This window comes from Canis aureus, chromosome 12 (genome assembly GCF_053574225.1).
Source record: "Canis aureus isolate CA01 chromosome 12, VMU_Caureus_v.1.0, whole genome shotgun sequence".
Lineage (NCBI taxonomy): Eukaryota > Metazoa > Chordata > Mammalia > Carnivora > Canidae > Canis > Canis aureus.
In genome coordinates, this window is record NC_135622.1 from 43,229,877 (window position 1) to 43,248,416 (window position 18,540).

Genomic DNA, 18,540 nt, shown 5'->3' on the forward strand with positions numbered 1-18,540 from the left:
AGAGGTACAAGTGCACAGAAGATGCAGGAAGAGGGCAACCATCTTCCAGCCAAGGAAAGAGACCTCGGAAAACCAACCCTGCTGGCATGCTGATCTGGGACTTCCAGCCTCTGGAACTGTGAGAAAATAAATTTCTGTCGTTTAGGCCACCCAGTCTGTGGTTTGGTTAGGGCAGCTCTCACACACTAATACATAAGGTTCAGCTCTTTAGGTGATGAAGATCTTTTAAAAGCTGAATCTCTGAAAAGTGATGTACATAAAGCAAAAATATTCACCAGTGAAGTATTAGAGGTTGGTAGAAAGATGATGAAACTCAAGAAACAGTGGACCTGGATCTGACTGCCGGTCTAGTCACTTAATGATGATGTGATCTCATATTTAACCTCTCTGACCCTGTTTCCTCACCTGTGAAAGGTTATAATTCCCACACATCACGAAGTGTTAGAGGGATTAAATGAAGTAGGGAACATCATATGGCAGGGCCAGGTGCAGGGACTATGTGACTCACATATGTTAGCAGAGTCTAAATGCCACAACATCCACTCACTAGGAAAAGAAACACTTCTTAAACGCAACATTTGTCACTAATTAATAAATTGATGGTCAATGTACCTATCAGTTAATGCAAACTGACTTGAGAGCTAAAAGTTTAACACCATGACCCACAACTTACCCCTACTGTTCCCGTTTTTAATTTGAATTTGCTTCCTCCTTTCATGGCACCAAAAAGAGGCAATGTAAGCTTTTTAGCTTTGTTTTCCACATCTGTAGTCTGACTTTCAGTCCTAAGAAGAAAGAACAGTTATACGTATCTATTCTGGCAAGGCCAAGATTTTATCTAAAAACACCCTGGACGATGACAAACTTTTGGCAAAACAAAAATTTCCAAAAAATGAACATCTAAGCATACAAATGGGAAAAGGCCAAGAGAATCTGAATGCTGACTCTCACAGACAGGGCTATTCAGAGCAAGATGAGGGTCTGACTTTAGTAAGTTGTAACATGCCACGACTTCACCTTCACCTTCATAAAATGATACTGACTACAAAGGTCATTGACAAAGGGGCAAGACCCCATTCCTTGCCACCGAATGGCAGGATGAGTCCATGGTGTAAAGCCCTATTTTCCACCAACCTCTCAAGAGGATTCATAGTGTCTTACTTACCTGGAGTTCACACTTATAACCACACACAAAAGCTCTGATCACAGAAGTTTAAAAAAAAAAAAGTGTGTGTAGGAGCTACACTGCATGATAAGTAATGACAAAGACATATGAGAGACCTTACAACTAATGAGCTTGTCACCATTCTCAATGGCCAAAGAGAGGGTTGTTTTGTTTTGTTTTGTTTTGCCAAAGAGTTCTAATAGCTGAGACCACTAGGGTAAAGCTGAAAAAGAGCAAAAACAAGAGATTGTAGAAATTAAGAAAGAGCAGAGGGAAACAAGAAATGAGCAAAAACAAAACAGATAGCAGTTGAGTTGACCAGACACTCAGAGAGTAGGCGAGATAGCATGAGGAGAGAGAGGGAAGGACAGGCCTGCATTCTGGAATATAGGGATCGAGATGGCACTCCAGACACACAGGGACCCATATGAGAAACTGACCTTACCGTTCCATGCTAAAGCCCCATATGCCACTACTGCCTTCTTCTACCTAAGTCCTATCCCCTCAGCAGTGTTCCTGAGCGTAGCCTTAGCCGCATGCTCTCTACCACAGACACACCCATTGCCTTGCTAAGGCCACCAGAAGAATTCTGCCTGGCTGGCTTTAAAGACTCTTTGACAAATACTATCCTTCACAGGCCCTCTTCAAAGGCTTCAGGAAGATTCTGGCATACAAAGACAAAGTCAAGAACAACACAGATATTTTTCAGCTCTATTAAATAGCTTGGCTGGTCTGGAGGATGAGCAAAGACACCCCAAAGATATGAAAAGACAGAAGATGGGATCGCAATCAAGAGCTACTTGGGTCAGGCGGGAAAAATGTTAGATAGAAAGTTTGGAAGTTCAACCCTCAAGTCAGAAGAGGAGAGAGAAGGTATACACATCTAAAGGACAGATCTAATGTAGGAAAGGGAGGAGAAATTAAGCAGACACGCAGACAGCATGAAGGGAGGCTCTGGAGGAAGTTGGCATACCCTCCCTCACAGGGATGACTTACCAAGAGAAACGATTTTGGAGTTAGAATTAAAACTCAATGTTAATGTTCACCTGTTCTATGTCTTGGGAGTTTTTATCCTTTCTCCATAAACACAATGTTATAAATAGCTGCTAGGTATAAGCAAAATAGGACAATGATGACAATAATAATACATACATGCCGGCACTTTGTCAAGTGCTATTCATGTTATCTTCCTTTTTTTAAAAAGATTTTATTTTAGTAGAAAAAAAGAGAGAGAGAGCACCATGAATGCGAGAGGGGCAGAGGGAGAGAGAATCCCAAGCAGACTTGCTGCTAAGCACAGAGCCTGACGTGGGGCTCAATCCCATGACCCTGAGATCCTGACCCAAGGCAAAACCAGGAGTAGGATGCCCAACTGACTGAGCCACCCAGACACCTCTCTTCATGTCATCTTTCAACATCATTAGTACTTCTAATTTACAGCTGAAGGAAGCAAAGGTCAAAGAAATTACATAACTTGCCTCAAAATGCCCAAAGAGCTGAGAATGAAAAGAACTAAGAATGAAAGCCATGGAGTCTAACTTGAGTGCTAACTCCCCTCCTTACTATTAGTAAATGAAATACTACTTGGGTCATAGACTTTTGTGGACTGACCTAGGAATCACTGTATGAAATATCCAAACTATACATACATCTTTTAAAAATCTGCTAATAATTTGGGGATTAATTTTCTGTACAGATGATCAAGGGCTCCAAAAACATCTCTATTAAAAAAAAAGGTGCCTTCTAATATCTAGATACTTATCTATGCAATGTCCCTAGCATCAAATTATAGGCTTTGTATATGGGAAAGGGGCTGCCTAAATGCTTACACAATCTAAAGCAGCACTGTCCACGGGGCACTTGGTGGCTCAGTCATTTAAGTGGCCAGCTTTTGATCCCAACTCTGGTCTGGATCTCAGGATGGTGAGTTGAGACCCAAGTCGGGCTCCACGCCCAGCATGGAGCCTACTTAAAGCAGCACTGTCCAACAGAACTTTCTGCAATAATGGAAATGTTCTACTTCTACAATGTCCAATACAGAAGCTACTAGCTACAATGTGGCTACTGAGAACTTGAAATGTGATTACTTCATTAAAGAACTGAATTTTTAATTTCATTTAATTTTAATGTCACAGGAGACTATTGGGTGCTATATAGGACAGCACAATTTTAAATAAAATAAGAAACTTTCCAGAGTTAATTATCTTCATAAATGAGTCATCCCACCCAGGCAATACCCAGTTTTTGAGATGTCTACCTGGATTGTGCTCATTGGGAATTGCTCGTTTCCAACAACCTACTCAACATTTTCAAAATTTGTTGAGACCACATAGAACAAAATTTGAAAATACTGTCAAGTTGAAAGGTTGGATCTTATTCTCACTCTCTCACACACATACACACACACACACCACGTATACATTCATACACTCACAAATACAAGCCGAGTCTGGGAAAAACTATTCCCAAAATCCTATTTACAAATTACTCAAAAATTTTCTAGATTTCTGCAAATGGACTTAGGTTAATTTCTTCCAATAATTTACACAAAAATCAAAGTTAACCAATAAAATCAACTTTAGGGGATTATGCCTTCCCCCATTTTAAAGGAAGAAAGTCCACTTTAAAGTATTTAAATATAGGGGGGCACCTGGGTGGCTCAGTCCAGTGGGCATCTGGCTCTTGATTACAGCTCAGGTCGTGATATCGGGGTTATGGGATTGAGCCCTGTTATCAGGGCTAGGTCCTCAGTAGAGTCTGCTTGTCCCTCTCCCTCTGCTCCTCCCCTGCCTTGTGTTCTCGCTCTCAAATAAATAAATAAATAATATATTTTTTACACAGTATTTAAATATATTAAAGTTATCAACCGGTTCTTAGGAATGACAAATCAAGTGCTAAAATGACAATCTGTACTTTTATTTCCTCTGGGGTTTTAAAATCATAGATTAGGGCAGGCCGGGTGGCTCAGCAGTTTAGCGCTGCCTTCGGCCGAGGGCGTGATCCTGGAGACCTGGGATCGAGTCCCACATTGGGCTCCCTGCATGGAGCCTGCTTCTCCCTCTGCCTGTGTCTCTGCCTCTCTCTCTCTCTCCCCCTCTCTCTGTGTCTCTTATGAATAAATAAGTAAAATCTTTAAAAAATAAAAAATAAGATAAAATCATAGATTAAAAAATTACATTATTATATTTGTATTTCCCTTATGAGCAAGATTGAGCACTTTTTTTACATTGTTAAGAGCTATGTTTATTTCTTTCTCAGTGGCCTGTCAGTTAATACCCCTTTCCCATTTTTCTCTTTGCTAGATGGTTGTCTACTCATTCAAAGGTCTTTATATATTGGGGATACTAATCTTTTGTGCATGTTGCTCTTTAAAGAAGTTTACTCTGCATTAAAAGATTAAGTAAAAAATTCAGAGTCTTCCAATGAAACAAGAATCAATAGAGTTTTCTCTAAAAATTCCATAGCAGTCTATATTTCATAAATGAAATGGGTTTTGACTCTGAAATCACTGTCTCCTGTGCTTTAAAGGGCCTCTTACATTCTATTTCTATTCTGTAATGATTATGTAAGAAAACAATGATATAATTCAAAATGTTATCTATTCAAACATGCCTTCTTAAAATTTTAATTATAATGAAGACTTACTTTTTCAGCTCTGGAATCTCTGCTGGTTTTACAATTTTTATCAACCCTTTAAGTCTCTGTTGTTCTTTCCTAAGTTCAAAAGTTCTCAGGTGAAGTTTCTTCCGGGACACACCATCCAATGCACTCCCTGATTTCATTTCTGACATGAATGCATCTAAAGAGTCCTGAGATGGTGACTCTGATAGAGCTGTCCAAGAAAGCATAATACATGTTCAGAAAAATGGCCTCAAATATTTTAAAATTCAGCCAAAGTTTCCATAGAAAAGTCACTAACAAGGGCACCTGGGTGGCTCAACAGGTTAAGCATCCAACTCTGGATTTTAGATCAGGTCATGATCTCAGAGTCATGAGATCAAGCCCCATGTCAGGCTCCACACTCAGGAAGGAGTCTGCTTAAGATTCTCTCTCCCTCTGCCCACTCTACTCTCTCTCTCAAATAAATAAATCCTTTTAAAAAAAATCCACTAACATAAAGCTGGATAGAGGACATTATTCATATTAGGAATAAGAAAACAGGTGATAATTTGAAGACCTTGGGATATCACTTTGCCTCAATGGGCTTCATTTTCATCATCTATTACATAAAGGGCTTAAACCAAATAATTTATAATGTTCTTTCTCATTCAAAGATGCTATGTTGCTCCTTAGAAAGGCTCCAGGGACACCTGGGTGGCTCAGCGGTTTAGCGCCTGCCTTCCGCCCAGGCGGCGTGATCCTGGAGAACTGGGATCGAGTCTCACATTGGGCTCCCAGGATGGAGACGGCTTCTCCCTCTGCCTGTGTCTCTGCCTCTCTTTCTCTCTGTGTCTCTCATGAATAAATAAATAAAAATCTTTAAAAAAATTAAAAAAAAGAAAGGCTCCATATTTTGTATATCTTATTAGCCTCAGTGCTGACAAGCATATAGTGTATAGTACCTATGATAGACGCCCAATACATGTTTGTTTAATAGGTCATTAACTTACCTTTGCTTGAGGCTTTCAGTTTCTCAGAAATTTCAGAGAGTTCCTTTTCAGCATCATTTAATTTTGCAACCTGTAATACCCAAATTAACAGGGTGAACAAATGTTTTTCTTCTCTCAAAATATGGTAGCTTTCCTGTCTTCCTCCTATTTTCACTATTGTTACAAGAGGATTTTTTTGTTTGTTTAAGAGGATTAATTCAGAAATCCACTTAAATCTGAATTTTATGGAGCTAACATTTTTCACGTGTTTAATTTGAATTAATTTCTGAATTAATTCATAATTAAACTGAATGTACAGAATATAGACTTGTTACTCAAAAGAAAGAACTCAAGGCATTTGTTTTCATTGGTGAATCAAAAAATAGATGTTAGGTAATGTTTTAAAGCTCTCAATACTACTTAATATAGTGAAAACACATGCCATCTTATGACGAATTCATAACGGATATACTGTTTAAGACTATTAATAAAGTATACTCCTCAAAATTCCTTTCACAATTCTTGACTGCCAAAAGTCTGAAGTTGATTTCACTTCAGAATGTCTAAATTTTCCTTTCTTTTTGGATATGCTGTTAATCATATTCAAAGAAGGTTCATTAATAAATCAGTATCTACCTAGAGGTAGACAGAGGCTAGCAGCAAGCCAAACTTTTTTCCAACCTGGATAAGACTGGTTATTACTAACAAATTGACAGATCAAGAAAGTTATACTTCACTACCAGATTTCAATGCTATTGCTTTTTTTTTTTTTAATGCTATTGCTTTAAAAATTAAAATTTTGAAACAAATTTAAATAATATATTATCTTATATAAAAATTGAACCACCACAGCTATTTCTATAAGTAAAACTTGCCAATGATTCAAAGGTCTCTGGCTTCTCATCAATCTTCCCAGCCTTTTTCATTCGGTTCAGACGCTTCTTTTCAACGAGGCCAGTCCGATCAAGAAATGTGTCATCATCACTATCATAAAAGTCTTCATCCTCCCAGTTCTTGGCTTTCCTTTTTCGAGATACTAGGAGATAAAATAAATGGTAATGAAATGAGTTTTTTTTTTTTTTTTTTTTTTTATGATAGTCACACACAGAGAGAGAGAGAGAGGGGCAGACATAGGCAGAGGGAGAAGCAGGCTCCATGCACCGGGAGCCCGACGTGGGATTCGATCCCGGGTCTCCAGGATCACGCCCTGGGCCAAAGGCAGGCGCTAAACCGCTGTACCACCCAGGGATCCCCTGAAATGAGTTTTAAAAAAAGAAAAAGGCAAGTAGGTAAGCAACTTAAAATATCAATTACTGCAAGACTCAATAAGCTGTCAAACTACATATAAAAACAAAGGGTTGAGACTTTATGCTAAGTGAAATAAACCAGACACACATGATTCCACTTATAGGAGTTAATTAGAGTAGTTCAATTCACAGAGACAGAAGGTAGAATGGTAATTACCAGGGGCTGGGGGAAGGAAGAAAAGAAGTTAGTGTTCAGTGGGTACAAAGTTTTAATAGGGGAAGATGAGAAACTTCTGAGATGGACAGTAGTGATGGTTGCACAAGAATGTGAATGTATTTAATACACTTAATACTTACAATGGTAATTTTATGTGATGTATATTTTACCACAATGAAAGAATTAAAACAAAGGGCTAATTTATTTAGTGAACAAGAAGTTCTCAAAAATCAATGAGTTAAAAAAGGAAAAAGGTAAACAAAGAAAAGGCTAATAATCCAAAAGAAAATTTTAAAAATAATGAAAGCAGTTCACAGAAAAAGAAATCCAAATGGTGAAAAAAAGATGTTAAACATTTTTTAATAATTAAAAAATACAAATTAGGGCAGCCTGGGTGGCTCAGCAGTTTAGCACCGCCTTCAGCCCAGGTCGTGGTCCTAGAGACCCGGGATCGAGTCCCATGTTAGGCTCCCTGCATGGAGCCTGCTTCTCCCTCTGCCTGTGTCTCTGCCTCTCTCTTGTCTCTCTGTGTAGTGTCATGAATAAATAAATAAAATCTTTAAAAAAGAAAAAAAATACAAATTAAAATAATGAGATACCACTTCTCACCTATATATTAGAAAAAAGATTAATAATACCCAATTTGGCAAGGGTATGGGGAAATGGAACTCTCAAACAACTGTTGGGAATATACATTAATACAACCTTTTTGATGGTCAATATCACAACATCTGTCAATAATAAAAACACAACTGACCAGCAATTCCACTAGAGAAATTTATCCTATAGATATCAATGCAACATTGTTTGTAACCATGAAAATGTATAAAGCTTATAATAGGGGACTACGGGACCTATTACTTTCTTGTCTACCCTATGCCATCTTATTCCCCTTGTTCTGGTAAAAGTATCCCTTTTCTTCTAGAAAACTCCTCCCCCATTCCATCTGGATTAGGGGTACTCAAGTGACCAAAGCCAAATCAGTAAGAATCTTTCCCTTATATTTATATTTAGATATAAGGAAAAAAAGACTCTCTTTCCAATGAAGTTAGGAAAGAGGGAAGATATAAATTCAGGCTGTGAGCAGTCAGCTTTTCTGCATAGGATAAGAATCTATCTGTAAAATAAAACCATGGACTCATAAAACTGATCAGATTTACACATACAGCTTTTATAGTATCCTGGTGATACTGACAGTTCTAGTTTGATAGGACCAGAATTTAAAAGTCCTGGTTCACGCAGTTCTTCCTTCAATGCTGTAAGCTACTCTTCCCACCTTCTAGAGCCAATAACTTTTCTCCCTTAAGCTAGTTTGAATTGGGTTTCTATTACTTACAACCAAAACAGTCCTTATTAATATAAACTTCGTAATTTCCAGGTTAAGATGGTACATTAAACACACATCTCTAAGTTTACTCTCTCCTCATATCCCACTAAAGCTGTAGTAAAGAGATCTTTTTAAAAAACACAAATTTAATAAATAAATAAATACACTAATATACTGGGGCTGCTGGCTGGCTTAGTTGGTAGAGCACCTAACTCCTGATCTCAGGGTTGTGAGTTTGAGTCCAATGCTCGGTAAAGAGCTTCCTTAAAAAATAAGTAAACAAAAAGATAAAAATACTAAACCTACAAATCAGACAGAATGAGAGAAGGGATAGTAACATTTCATTTTTGGAAATTATTAAGTAGACAGACAGGTGGAAACTAACTTAGCAGAACTAATAAAGATGAACTCTAAACCAATAGTGAGGAAAGCTGAGAACCAATCTGATGATACTGCAGAATCTACAAAAGGATCTGGAACTGAGGATGGATAGTAGTGCTAAAATAAGCAGAACAGAGTAAAAGCTAGTTGAGAAATAGATTCTCCTCCCTGCCTGCTCACTTCCTTCCCATCCCCAGAAAAAAATCCAGAAGTTAATCTCTAGAAAGGGTAAGATGGAAAGTCTGCATTGTGGACTGACCAGTTGACAAGAGCATGGGTACTATATTCTAAAAATAGTACCGTCCTGAAAATAGCTGGATATTGAGAATCTGCTCAGCTATCTTCCAGCCTCTAGCTCCAGGAATTTCATGCAGGAGATTGGAATAATATTCTCTGAGGAATCCTGCCAGCAGAAGAGGAAAAACCTAAGGACACTACATGAGGAATTCCCCAATAAAGGGCCCACCAACATCATTCTATTATTATTGCTCAAAGTTAGGAAGTCTCACCTATATAATCCAAGCTGTCAAGCACCTTTTTTGTCCCTAAATAAGAATCTACAACCAAGAACTATACAACTGAGAAACACCTCTAAAACTTTAAAAATTTTTTAAAATTATTTATTCATGAGAGACACAGAGAAAGGCAGAGACATAGGCAGAGGGAGAAGCAGGTTCCCTGAGGGGAGCCCGATGTGGGACTCGATCCCAGAACCCCGGGGGGATCACGATCTGAGCCCAAGACAGACACTCAACCACTGAACCACCCAGGTGCCCTGAGAAACACCTCGAATGTGCAGGATAGAGACCACACACAAAAAAGAAAAGCAATCTGAAGGACACAGATTAGCAGTGTGATGAGATATTTACAACCCATGAAACGATAGCATATTATGTTTTTAAAATGAATATTCAGGGACATCTGGATGGCTCAGTTAGTTAAGCATCTGCCTTTTTTTTTTTTTTTAAGATTTTATTTATTTATTCATGAGAGACACAGAGAGAGGGAGGCAGAGACATAGGCAGAGGGAGAAGCAGGCTCCATGCAGGGAGCCCAATGTGGGACTCAATCCCAGGACCCTGGGATCACACCTTGAGCCAAAGGCAGATGCTCAACTGCTGAGCCACCCAGGCATCCTGAACGTCTGACTCTTGATTTTGGCTCGGGTCATGAGATAAAGTCCTGTATCTGGCTCTGTGCTTAGTGCTGACTCTGCTTGAGATTATCTCTTTCTCTCCCTGTCCCCCTGCCCCTCCCCTTGTTCGTACTCCTGCCTGCACACTCTCTCTCAAATAAATAAATAAAATCTTTTCTAAAAAATGAATGTTCAAAGGACAAAAATGAACCTTGGAAATTAAAATCTTGATAGCAAACTAGAGATAGAAAGATAAAGCTGCAGAAATCTCCCAGAAAGAACAAAAAGACATTGAGATAACAAAGCAAAGAAAAAAGAAAACTTATATGGTCAGTCTAAGATGTTCAATATCTAGTAACAAAATTCCAGAGAGAAAGAGAAAACAGAGGGATTAAATGACTAATGGCTAATTTCAGAAATGTTTCTGAACAGTATCAAGAGTAAAGCTAAAATAGTTATATTTTCAGAATGGAGAATTTAATAAAGTTTACTTGCTATACATCCTTTCTGAGGAATCCACTAGAGGATTTCCACCAAAATGAGAGTAGATCAAGAAAAATGAAAGATGTGAAATCCACTGAAGACTATAATCATCCATGCCCTCTACTGTAGTACCAGCTTTTTAATCTGCTAAAACTATAGAAAGAAATACTCCAATAAAACAAGGAATACACCAAGAAACATGAGAATCTGGGAATCAAGAAACAGAAAATTTAACCCTGAAAAAAGACAAAGGAAATCTCAAGGATAACAGCAAAGTAAGGTCCAGTTGACAGTCCTGCAGCAATTCAGAGAGCACTAAGTCCTAAAAAAATAGTGCTCTTTAGGAGAAATGTTTCCAAAAAAGTCAGAACTGATCAATTATTTAATGTGATTGACGATGTGAGAAAATATATTTAAAGGTTATTGAAAGGTGTGGGAAGAATGATCAAGAGCTATAAAATCCAAATACATAAAAAACACACATAATTATTAACTTTAGGAAAAACAAAAGAAAAAACTGCTGAGTTATGACTAATATTTGCATAAACATAATCATGTAAATACTAACTACTAATATAACAGAGTCAGTAGATGTTTAAAATAAATGACTCAAAATAAAGCAGCACATTCTTCCTTTTTAGAAATATGGATATTTTTAAATGCCAAAAGGAATAACTGAAAGAGTTAAAAAGCCTTCTAAAGTTGAAGACTGAGGAGGGGCAGGGCAAGGAACAGGTGTATTCTGTTACGAGTCATTGGTAGTCTTATTTTTTTTTAATGTTTTATTTATTTATTCATGAGAGACACAGAGAGAGAGAGTGAGGCAGAGACACAGTAGTGAGAGAAGCAGGCTCCATGCAGAGAGCCCGATGTGGGACTCGATCCAGGGTCTTCAAGATCCCATCCTGGGCTGAAGGTGGCACCAAACCACTGAGCTGCCCGGGCTATCCAGTGCTTACTTTTATTAAAGGACCTAATTTTTTTTTTTTAAGATTTTATTTATTTATTCACGATAGACATAGGGAGAGAGAGAGGTAGACACACAGGCAGAGGGAGAAGCAGGCTCCATGGCGGGAGCCCAAGGCAGGACTCAATCCCAGGACTCCAGGATCGCGCCCTGGGCCAAAGGCAGGCGCCAAACTGCTGAGCCACCCAGGGATCCCCCTAAAGGACCTAATTCTGAACATATATCTATACCCATAAAAAAATGTCTAGGAGAATATATACAATGGCTTCCTTTGAATACTGAGATATGGAATCTTTTCTTTTCACTACAGAATTCTATACAGTTTACACTTTCCCCTGAAAGATATTTTATTGCCTTGTGTTAAATTTTCCTTCCTTTTCTCTTTCTTTTTCTTTGTCTCTGTCCATCTCTATCTCTTTCCCCCCCTCTTCCTCCTTCTCCCTCCCTCTCTGTCTCCTCTGCTTTCTTTCTTTTAAAGAAAAAAAAGACTTCCACATACCTGCCTCCTGCCGCAGCAATCCCAAAGTATCAAGGATTCGACAAGCTTCCAGTGAACATTGGATCATTGCTTCTTTTTTCTTTCCTGAATGAATGGCCTCAGCTACCAGTTGTTTTCCAGTTGAATCATCCACAGGTAATCTATATTGGTTTGGAGGGAATCACAGCACAACACTAAGCTCTAATTTTCACCAAAAAAACTAATATGCTGTGATAATAGTTATTTTTTGACATGCTTTTATAATCTCTCATTCATCTTGTTCTATCTTGCCAAGGTTGGACTTCAAATCTTTTCCTCATACCTCTGACCCATCCCACTCCATTTGCCAAATTATCAAAGCCCAAATTCAGGTATACCCTAAAAATAAGACTGAAGTTACTCTTTGGGTTTGTTGTCTACAACCTGAAATTGGCCACTTTCAGAAATGGACATTAATGAGAACAGAACATACCTCACCCTGCAGAGCCAAGTGCTATGCCCCTGTTCATCAAATTCATATTCTAATTCTTCTCCTGTGGGAGGAAGAAAGGCAAAACAATTTTAATAACATCTGAAAACTATTAGTTGAGACAAAGGGAAAAGAGAGGAAGAGTTAAATAAGAATATCAAATTCCCATGCCACACCGAATACTAAATTTCAAAGCATTTCACTTCTTATTCCTAGGGATTATCATTGAATAATAAAATTAAGATGAACTTGGGGACCCTGGGTGGCTGGCTCAGTCAGTTAAGGGGCCAACTCTTGATTTCAGCTCAGGTCATGAACTCAGGGTCTGGGATAGAGCCCTGCATTAGGCTCCACACTCAGCAGGGAGTCTGCTTCAGGAATCTCTCTCCCTCTGTCCCTCCCCCTACTTGCTCTCTTTCTCTAAAATAAATAAATATTTTTTAAAAATTAGGATGAGCTTGAGGCAAAGAAAAGCAAACTCAGATCGGGGTGCCTCGGTGGCTCAGTTGGTTAAGCATCTGCCTTCAGCTCAGGTCATGATCCTAGGGTCTTGGGATCTAGCCCCATGTCGGGCTCCCTGCTCAGCAGGAGCTTGCTTCTCCCTCTGTCCTCTGCTCGTTCGTGCTCTCTCTTGCTATTTCTATCTCTCTCAAATAAAAGAATAAAATCTTAAAAAAAAAAAAAAAAAGGCAAACAGATCAAAACTCCCCCAAAATGGCTTTATCCACTATATAGCAGCTTTCACACTTATTTAAGTTGTAGATGTAGTTAATTTCTCATAACTGCCTGGTTTTTAGAAGCATAAATATTAAGTGCAGAATGTATCCAGTTCACATACATATTCATAAACACACAGAGATATTCTCTCAAAGCATCACTACTGAAACAATCCTCTGTGGAAACATCCCTTACATAATATAAAGTGAACATTCATGTTAAGGATTATAAAAGATCAGATGAATTAGAAACAAAAAAAATTTAAGACGTTAGGACAATCTCCCCACCACCCAAGTCTAAGATCTTTTGAGAAGAATGGGACAAGTCAAAAAAAAAAAAAAGTAGTCTCTTTTTCCAAGATGGGAAGAACTAACAAGACTTTTACTATTTTCAAAATAAACCTGAAGCGATCGACCATAGGGCAAGAACTGATTAAGAGGAACAGCAGAACAGCAGATAAAATACAGCATTTCTAAGTACCCTGAAGATCTATAAAACAACACTGCAATGGATACCTTTTACTGGCAGGGTCAGAATCTGTTTACGTACCTTCTCGGTCAAAAAAACCTTGGAGAGCCTTTTTTGGATCCTTTATATAAAAGGCCTCCCTTTCCTGCTGAAACTCTAAGACAATGGGGTTCTCTTCAGCCTCATCCTCTACAGCATCTTCTCCTACAGGACATGGGAAAGAACAGACAGACATAAGAAGAGACTATCTTAATGACACCCACTTTCCATTCAGCCTGCACAAACATACAGTTATCAATGAAAAGAAAGGTGAGGGGTCGGGGAGAAGGGGGCAAACACAAAAGCACTAGTATAAATATCTTTAGTTTTTCTAAATTGTGGGACAAATTAAAACTTGCTTTCATGGCATCTTATTTTTTTTTCTCCATCACTATATTTTATTTTTTTATTTTTTAAAACGAAGTCTTTTTTTTTTTTTTTAAGATTTTATTTATTTATTCATGAGAGACACACAGAGAGAGAGAAAGAGGCAGAGACACAGGCAGAGGGAGAAGCAGGCTCCATGCAGGGAGCCCGATGTGGGACTCGATCCCGGATCTCCAGGATCACGCCCTGGGCTGAAGGCAGTACTAAACCGCTGAGCCACCCGGGCTGCCCTCCATCACTATATTTTAAAAACAAAATTACCTACCACATTGTCCATGGAAAAAAACCTAAGCTTCTTGCTCTAGTATTCCTGCTCTCTAACAGCTGGGTCTAATACTCTGTATCCATTATAATTTATTAATATTTACCATATCTGCCATATAGGCTGGTCTACTCATTACTCGGTTAAAATCATCAATCCCGGGGGCCTGCGTGGCTCAGTTAGTTAAGCTTCTGCCTTCAGCTCAGGTCATGATCCCAGAGTCCTGGGATTGAGTCAGGACCCTGCTCAGCGGGGAGTCGGCTTCTCCCTCTCCCTCTGCCTGCCACTCCCCAGGATTGTGCATCTCTCTCTCATTCTCTCTTTCTCTGTGTCAAATAAAAACACAAATAATCTTAAAAAAAAAAAAAAAATCATCAATCCCTGCCCTGAAAACGATCCTCAATACTAAGCTTCCTGGGGGCTAATTTTCTTTTCCTTCAAATTCCAGGTCAAGACACATCTGTTTGTAAACTTAAAAACTTTCTCAAATTTAAAGTCAGTGTTGCCCAACAGCAATATGAAAGCCACACATGCAACTTTTTATCTTCAGGGTGCCTGAGTAGCTCAGGTGGTTAAGGGTCCAAATCTAGATTTCAGCTCAGGTCATGATCTCAGGGTAGTGGGGAGCCTTTATCCGGTTCCACACTCAGTGCAGAGTCAGCTTGAGATACTGTCTCTCCTTCTCCCTCTCTCTCTGCCCCTCCCCCGGCTCACACCTGTTTTCTCTCTAAATAAACACAATCTTTAAAAAAACTTTTTTTAGGGATCCCTGGGTGGCGCAAGCGGTTTGGCGCCTGCCTTTGGCCCAGGGCACGATCCTGGAGACCCAGGATCGAATCCCACGTCGGGCTCCCGGTGCATGGAGCCTGCTTCTCCCTCTGCCTGTGTCTCTGCCTCCCTCTCTCTCTCTCTGTGTGTGTGTGACTATCATAAATAAATTAAAAAAAAAAAATTTATTTTCTAGTAGCCACATTAAAAAGGGGAATCAGGGCAGCCTGGGTGGCTCAGCAGTTTGCTGCTGCCTTCAGCCCCGGGCGTTGTCCTGGGGACCTGGGGTCGGATCCTGTGTCGGGCTCCCTGCATGGAGCCTGCTTCTCTCTCTGCCTGTGCCCCTGCCTCTTTCTCTGTGTGTGTGTGTGTGTGTGTCTCTAATGAATAAATAAATGAAATCTTAAAAAAAAAAAATGGGTGGGGGAAATCAGGTAAAACTATTACCATGTAATCAATATGAAAATAATACGAATATTTTATATTACTTTTTCACAGTAAGCCTTTAGTGTGTATTTTACGTTACAAGTCAGTTTGGACTAGTCATACTTTAAGTGTCCAATAACCACATATGGGTAATGGCTACTATATTGGACAGTGCACGTCTAAGTCCTCAGTGATTACTCCCTTCTCTAAACCCTTACTTTAGCATATTTAGGGTTTCTAGCTTTGTTTTACACTTACGAAGTAATTTCATCATATTTATCCAATCTTCCCAACACTACATTAAGATGATCTTCTTTTTATATTCCTAGTTCCTGAATACCCATCCTCCAAACTGCCTGGCATTATAGAAAACTCCATTTATTCTTCTGGCCAAGGGACAAGCTTTCTCTGATCAGCTATTTCACATTTCAGGGAATTTACATACATAAAGTACAAAAAAAATGAGGCACTATCCTACACTGAACATTCCATGGTTTTTGATTGAATGTAGTTCCAGGGGATCCCTGCGTGGCGCAGCGGTTTGGCGCCTGCCTTTGGCCCAGGGCGCGATCCTGGAGACCCGGGATCGAATCCCACGTCGGGCTCCCGGTGCATGGAGCCTGCTTCTCCCTCGGCCTATGTCTCTGCCTCTCTCTCTCTCTCTCTCTCTCTCTCTGTGACTATCATAAAAAAAAAAAAAAAAAAAAAATTGAATGTAGTTCCAGCCCCTCCAGTGATGATAATCAGGATCAGAGCTCTATATACATACCACTTGTAGTGAATTTACAATATTAGGTTCCGGCAGCAATTTTAATCTCTTACCCATTCCCCAGGTACAGCCCATTTCATCATCTTGACTACTAGTATTTCTCTTCCTTTCGGTGGTGTCCACTTCTTCCTCATCCGAGTCTTCTCCCAACATCTTCTTCTCCAACATCATTTGCTGCTGCTTGCGCAATTCCTTCAGTTGCGTTACGGTCAGCTCGGATTCTGCCTCTCGGTCCTCCTCTGGTCCCTGATGAACCAAGCGAAAGAATTCTTTCAGAGTTCAGGAGTGTGGGAGTCACTTTCAGAAATATGGCAACGGGGACACGTGTCCGCAGAGGAGCCAGATTCCCCCACTTTGTCCTCGGGGACGGGGAGAACCTCCTTCTTCACAGAAAGCGTAAGCAACTCTGGAACCCAGGCCGGTGCACTCCAGAGATTTCCGCATTACGTTGTTCTACTTACCTGAAGAAGAAAGAGCCGGGTGCTGCCTCCAAAGCGAAGAACGTGCCCGACGTGGACGCGACGATAGGTGCGGGGTGGGATGCGGGTTTTGTTAAGAAAAGTGCCGTGGGTGCTTCCCAGATCGTAAAGGTAGAAGCCCGGCCCTTGGCCGTCGCATTCTCCTTCGAGGCCGGCCGCCCTGTGCTGCAGCACGGCGTGGTACCGGGACACCGAAGGGTGCTCCAGGCACACGTCGCAGCTAGACAGCCTCCCGAAGAGGCAGCAACTCGTCCCTTTCAAGCTGCGGGTGCCAAGGATGGTGCCGCCCTTGAGCGTCTCTAGGCTGTAGGGGGCCGAGGCGGGGCCGCCCCACGGCGGCTCCCGGTAAGGGGGAGCCCGGGCCGGGCCGCCAGCTGAAGGAGCCGCTGAGGGGGGCCGCGGCTGCTCCGTCGGTGGACTCCTGGTGTCCCCGCTGTCGGGCTGGACTGGCGGGACGTCGGGCTCCCCGGGGTCGGGCTCTGGCAGCGCCGTGGGCCTTTCCTTCTTTACCTCCTCAGGGTTCGAAGGACTGGTGGCCGGAGCTTTGCCCCGCACGACCGGGGGCACCGGCAGGGTTGGTTTCTTGAAGTCATCACTGCGCTCTTGCGAAGCCAGCGACTCGGACGGAGAGGGACTATCAGCCATCCTCGGGCGGGTGCACGCTCAAAATCTGTTCCTGGGAAACCTACCCCCGCAGTCTCTAAGTTCCTCTCTCCTCTCCCTCTCCGCCTCTCCGCCTCTCCTCTCTCTCTCTCTCTCTCTCTCTCTCTCTCTCTCTCTCTCTCAGCTCCCAGCGGCTTCTCTGGGCAGCGATGGCGGAGTTGCTCCTTCACCACCCACACACGACGTTACGAAGAGGGCAACATCACGGGAAGGGAAAAACAGTAAAAGGAGACCGAGGGGCTGTGAAAATGGGGACATCTTTAGAGGGTGCAACCTGTCGTAACAGCTTCCTGTGGCATATCCTGCGTGAGGAGAAGCGCTTCCGACAGCCTAGGACCACCCGTCACCTAGCCAGCTTTCGCGGGCCTGGCGACCCTCGCCTCAGGCCTTTCCGAGTCGTGCAGTCTTCCAGCCCAACTCCCGTGACGCGGCAGTGAATAGTCGCGCTTCCGTGCCACGGTCCAGGCCCAGACCTCCTCGTCTCCGAGCCGCCCCGCCCGGCATCAATGACTCCAGGCCCTTGCGCCTCCTCACCCTGACTGGGAGCTGCCGAGGACCGGGGCTTTCTTTGAACTTATTCTTCGTGTTCTTTTCGGTGAAATGAAGGTTTTATTTTGTTCTGTTTGGTCCCTTCGTTGACCCATTTCTTTGTTCATTTTGTTTTTTCGGAAGCCAGTTACTGAGACTGCATAGTGTAGTGGTTAGGGGCGCAGACTCTGGAGCCTGTCTTGATTTTCTCCCTCCGTCATTTGCGACGTTGGGCAAGACGGTGGGCGTCAGCTTCTGCCTCTGAAAAATGGGATAGATGTGGAGATTGAATTAAACAGTAAAGACAAAGCCTGGCACATGGTAATCACGCAACAATGCCAAATATACTGTGCGCCAGACACTGTACAAAGATCATGGGGGTAGATGGAAGGATAAACTCGACTGAGAGAAGTCTTAGTTTCAATCCAGGTATAAATGCTGTGGTGAAGACATGAGAAGTCCTGTGAGAATATAAGGAAGGGAGATTTCCTGGGGCGGTGATGGAGACTGGTGACCTAAACTATACTTAAATACTATACTTATAAACTATACTTAAATCGAATACAAGTCTGCCAG

The 18,540-nt window shown here is 41.2% G+C and overlaps 2 protein-coding genes across 12 annotated transcripts in view; one reads left to right on the forward strand and one right to left on the reverse strand.

The window, feature by feature from the left end:
* The window catches only part of LOC144324494 (kanadaptin-like), an 81,498-nt gene extending 63,986 nt beyond the window's left edge, over nucleotides 1-17,512 (reverse strand). For 2 of the 3 annotated variants that reach the window (XM_077915878.1, XM_077915877.1), the window contains exons 1-9: nucleotides 16,756-17,512; nucleotides 16,348-16,540; nucleotides 13,725-13,847; nucleotides 12,462-12,522; nucleotides 12,011-12,150; nucleotides 6,630-6,790; nucleotides 5,776-5,845; nucleotides 4,811-4,997; nucleotides 674-785 (exon numbers count right to left, since the gene is read on the reverse strand). In XM_077915878.1, coding sequence (XP_077772004.1) covers nucleotides 674-785; nucleotides 4,811-4,997; nucleotides 5,776-5,845; nucleotides 6,630-6,790; nucleotides 12,011-12,150; nucleotides 12,462-12,522; nucleotides 13,725-13,847; nucleotides 16,348-16,540; nucleotides 16,756-17,418 — 1,710 coding nt within the window. In that variant the 5' untranslated portion in view covers nucleotides 17,419-17,512. The remainder of the gene's footprint in view (nucleotides 1-673; nucleotides 786-4,810; nucleotides 4,998-5,775; nucleotides 5,846-6,629; nucleotides 6,791-12,010; nucleotides 12,151-12,461; nucleotides 12,523-13,724; nucleotides 13,848-16,347; nucleotides 16,541-16,755) is intronic. The other variant, XM_077915876.1, reaches the window with a different exon arrangement.
* A 207-nt stretch (nucleotides 17,513-17,719) lies between these two features.
* Nucleotides 17,720-18,540, forward strand: part of LOC144324506 (STAGA complex 65 subunit gamma) — a 29,826-nt gene continuing 29,005 nt past the window's right edge. For 5 of the 9 annotated variants that reach the window (XR_013389982.1, XM_077915928.1, XM_077915927.1 and 2 more), the window contains exon 1: nucleotides 17,721-18,031. The gene's annotated coding sequence lies outside the window, so the exon portion shown is untranslated. Of the gene's footprint in view, nucleotides 18,286-18,540 lie in introns of all 9 variants that reach the window. The other 4 variants (XR_013389983.1, XR_013389984.1, XM_077915925.1 and 1 more) reach the window with 3 other exon arrangements.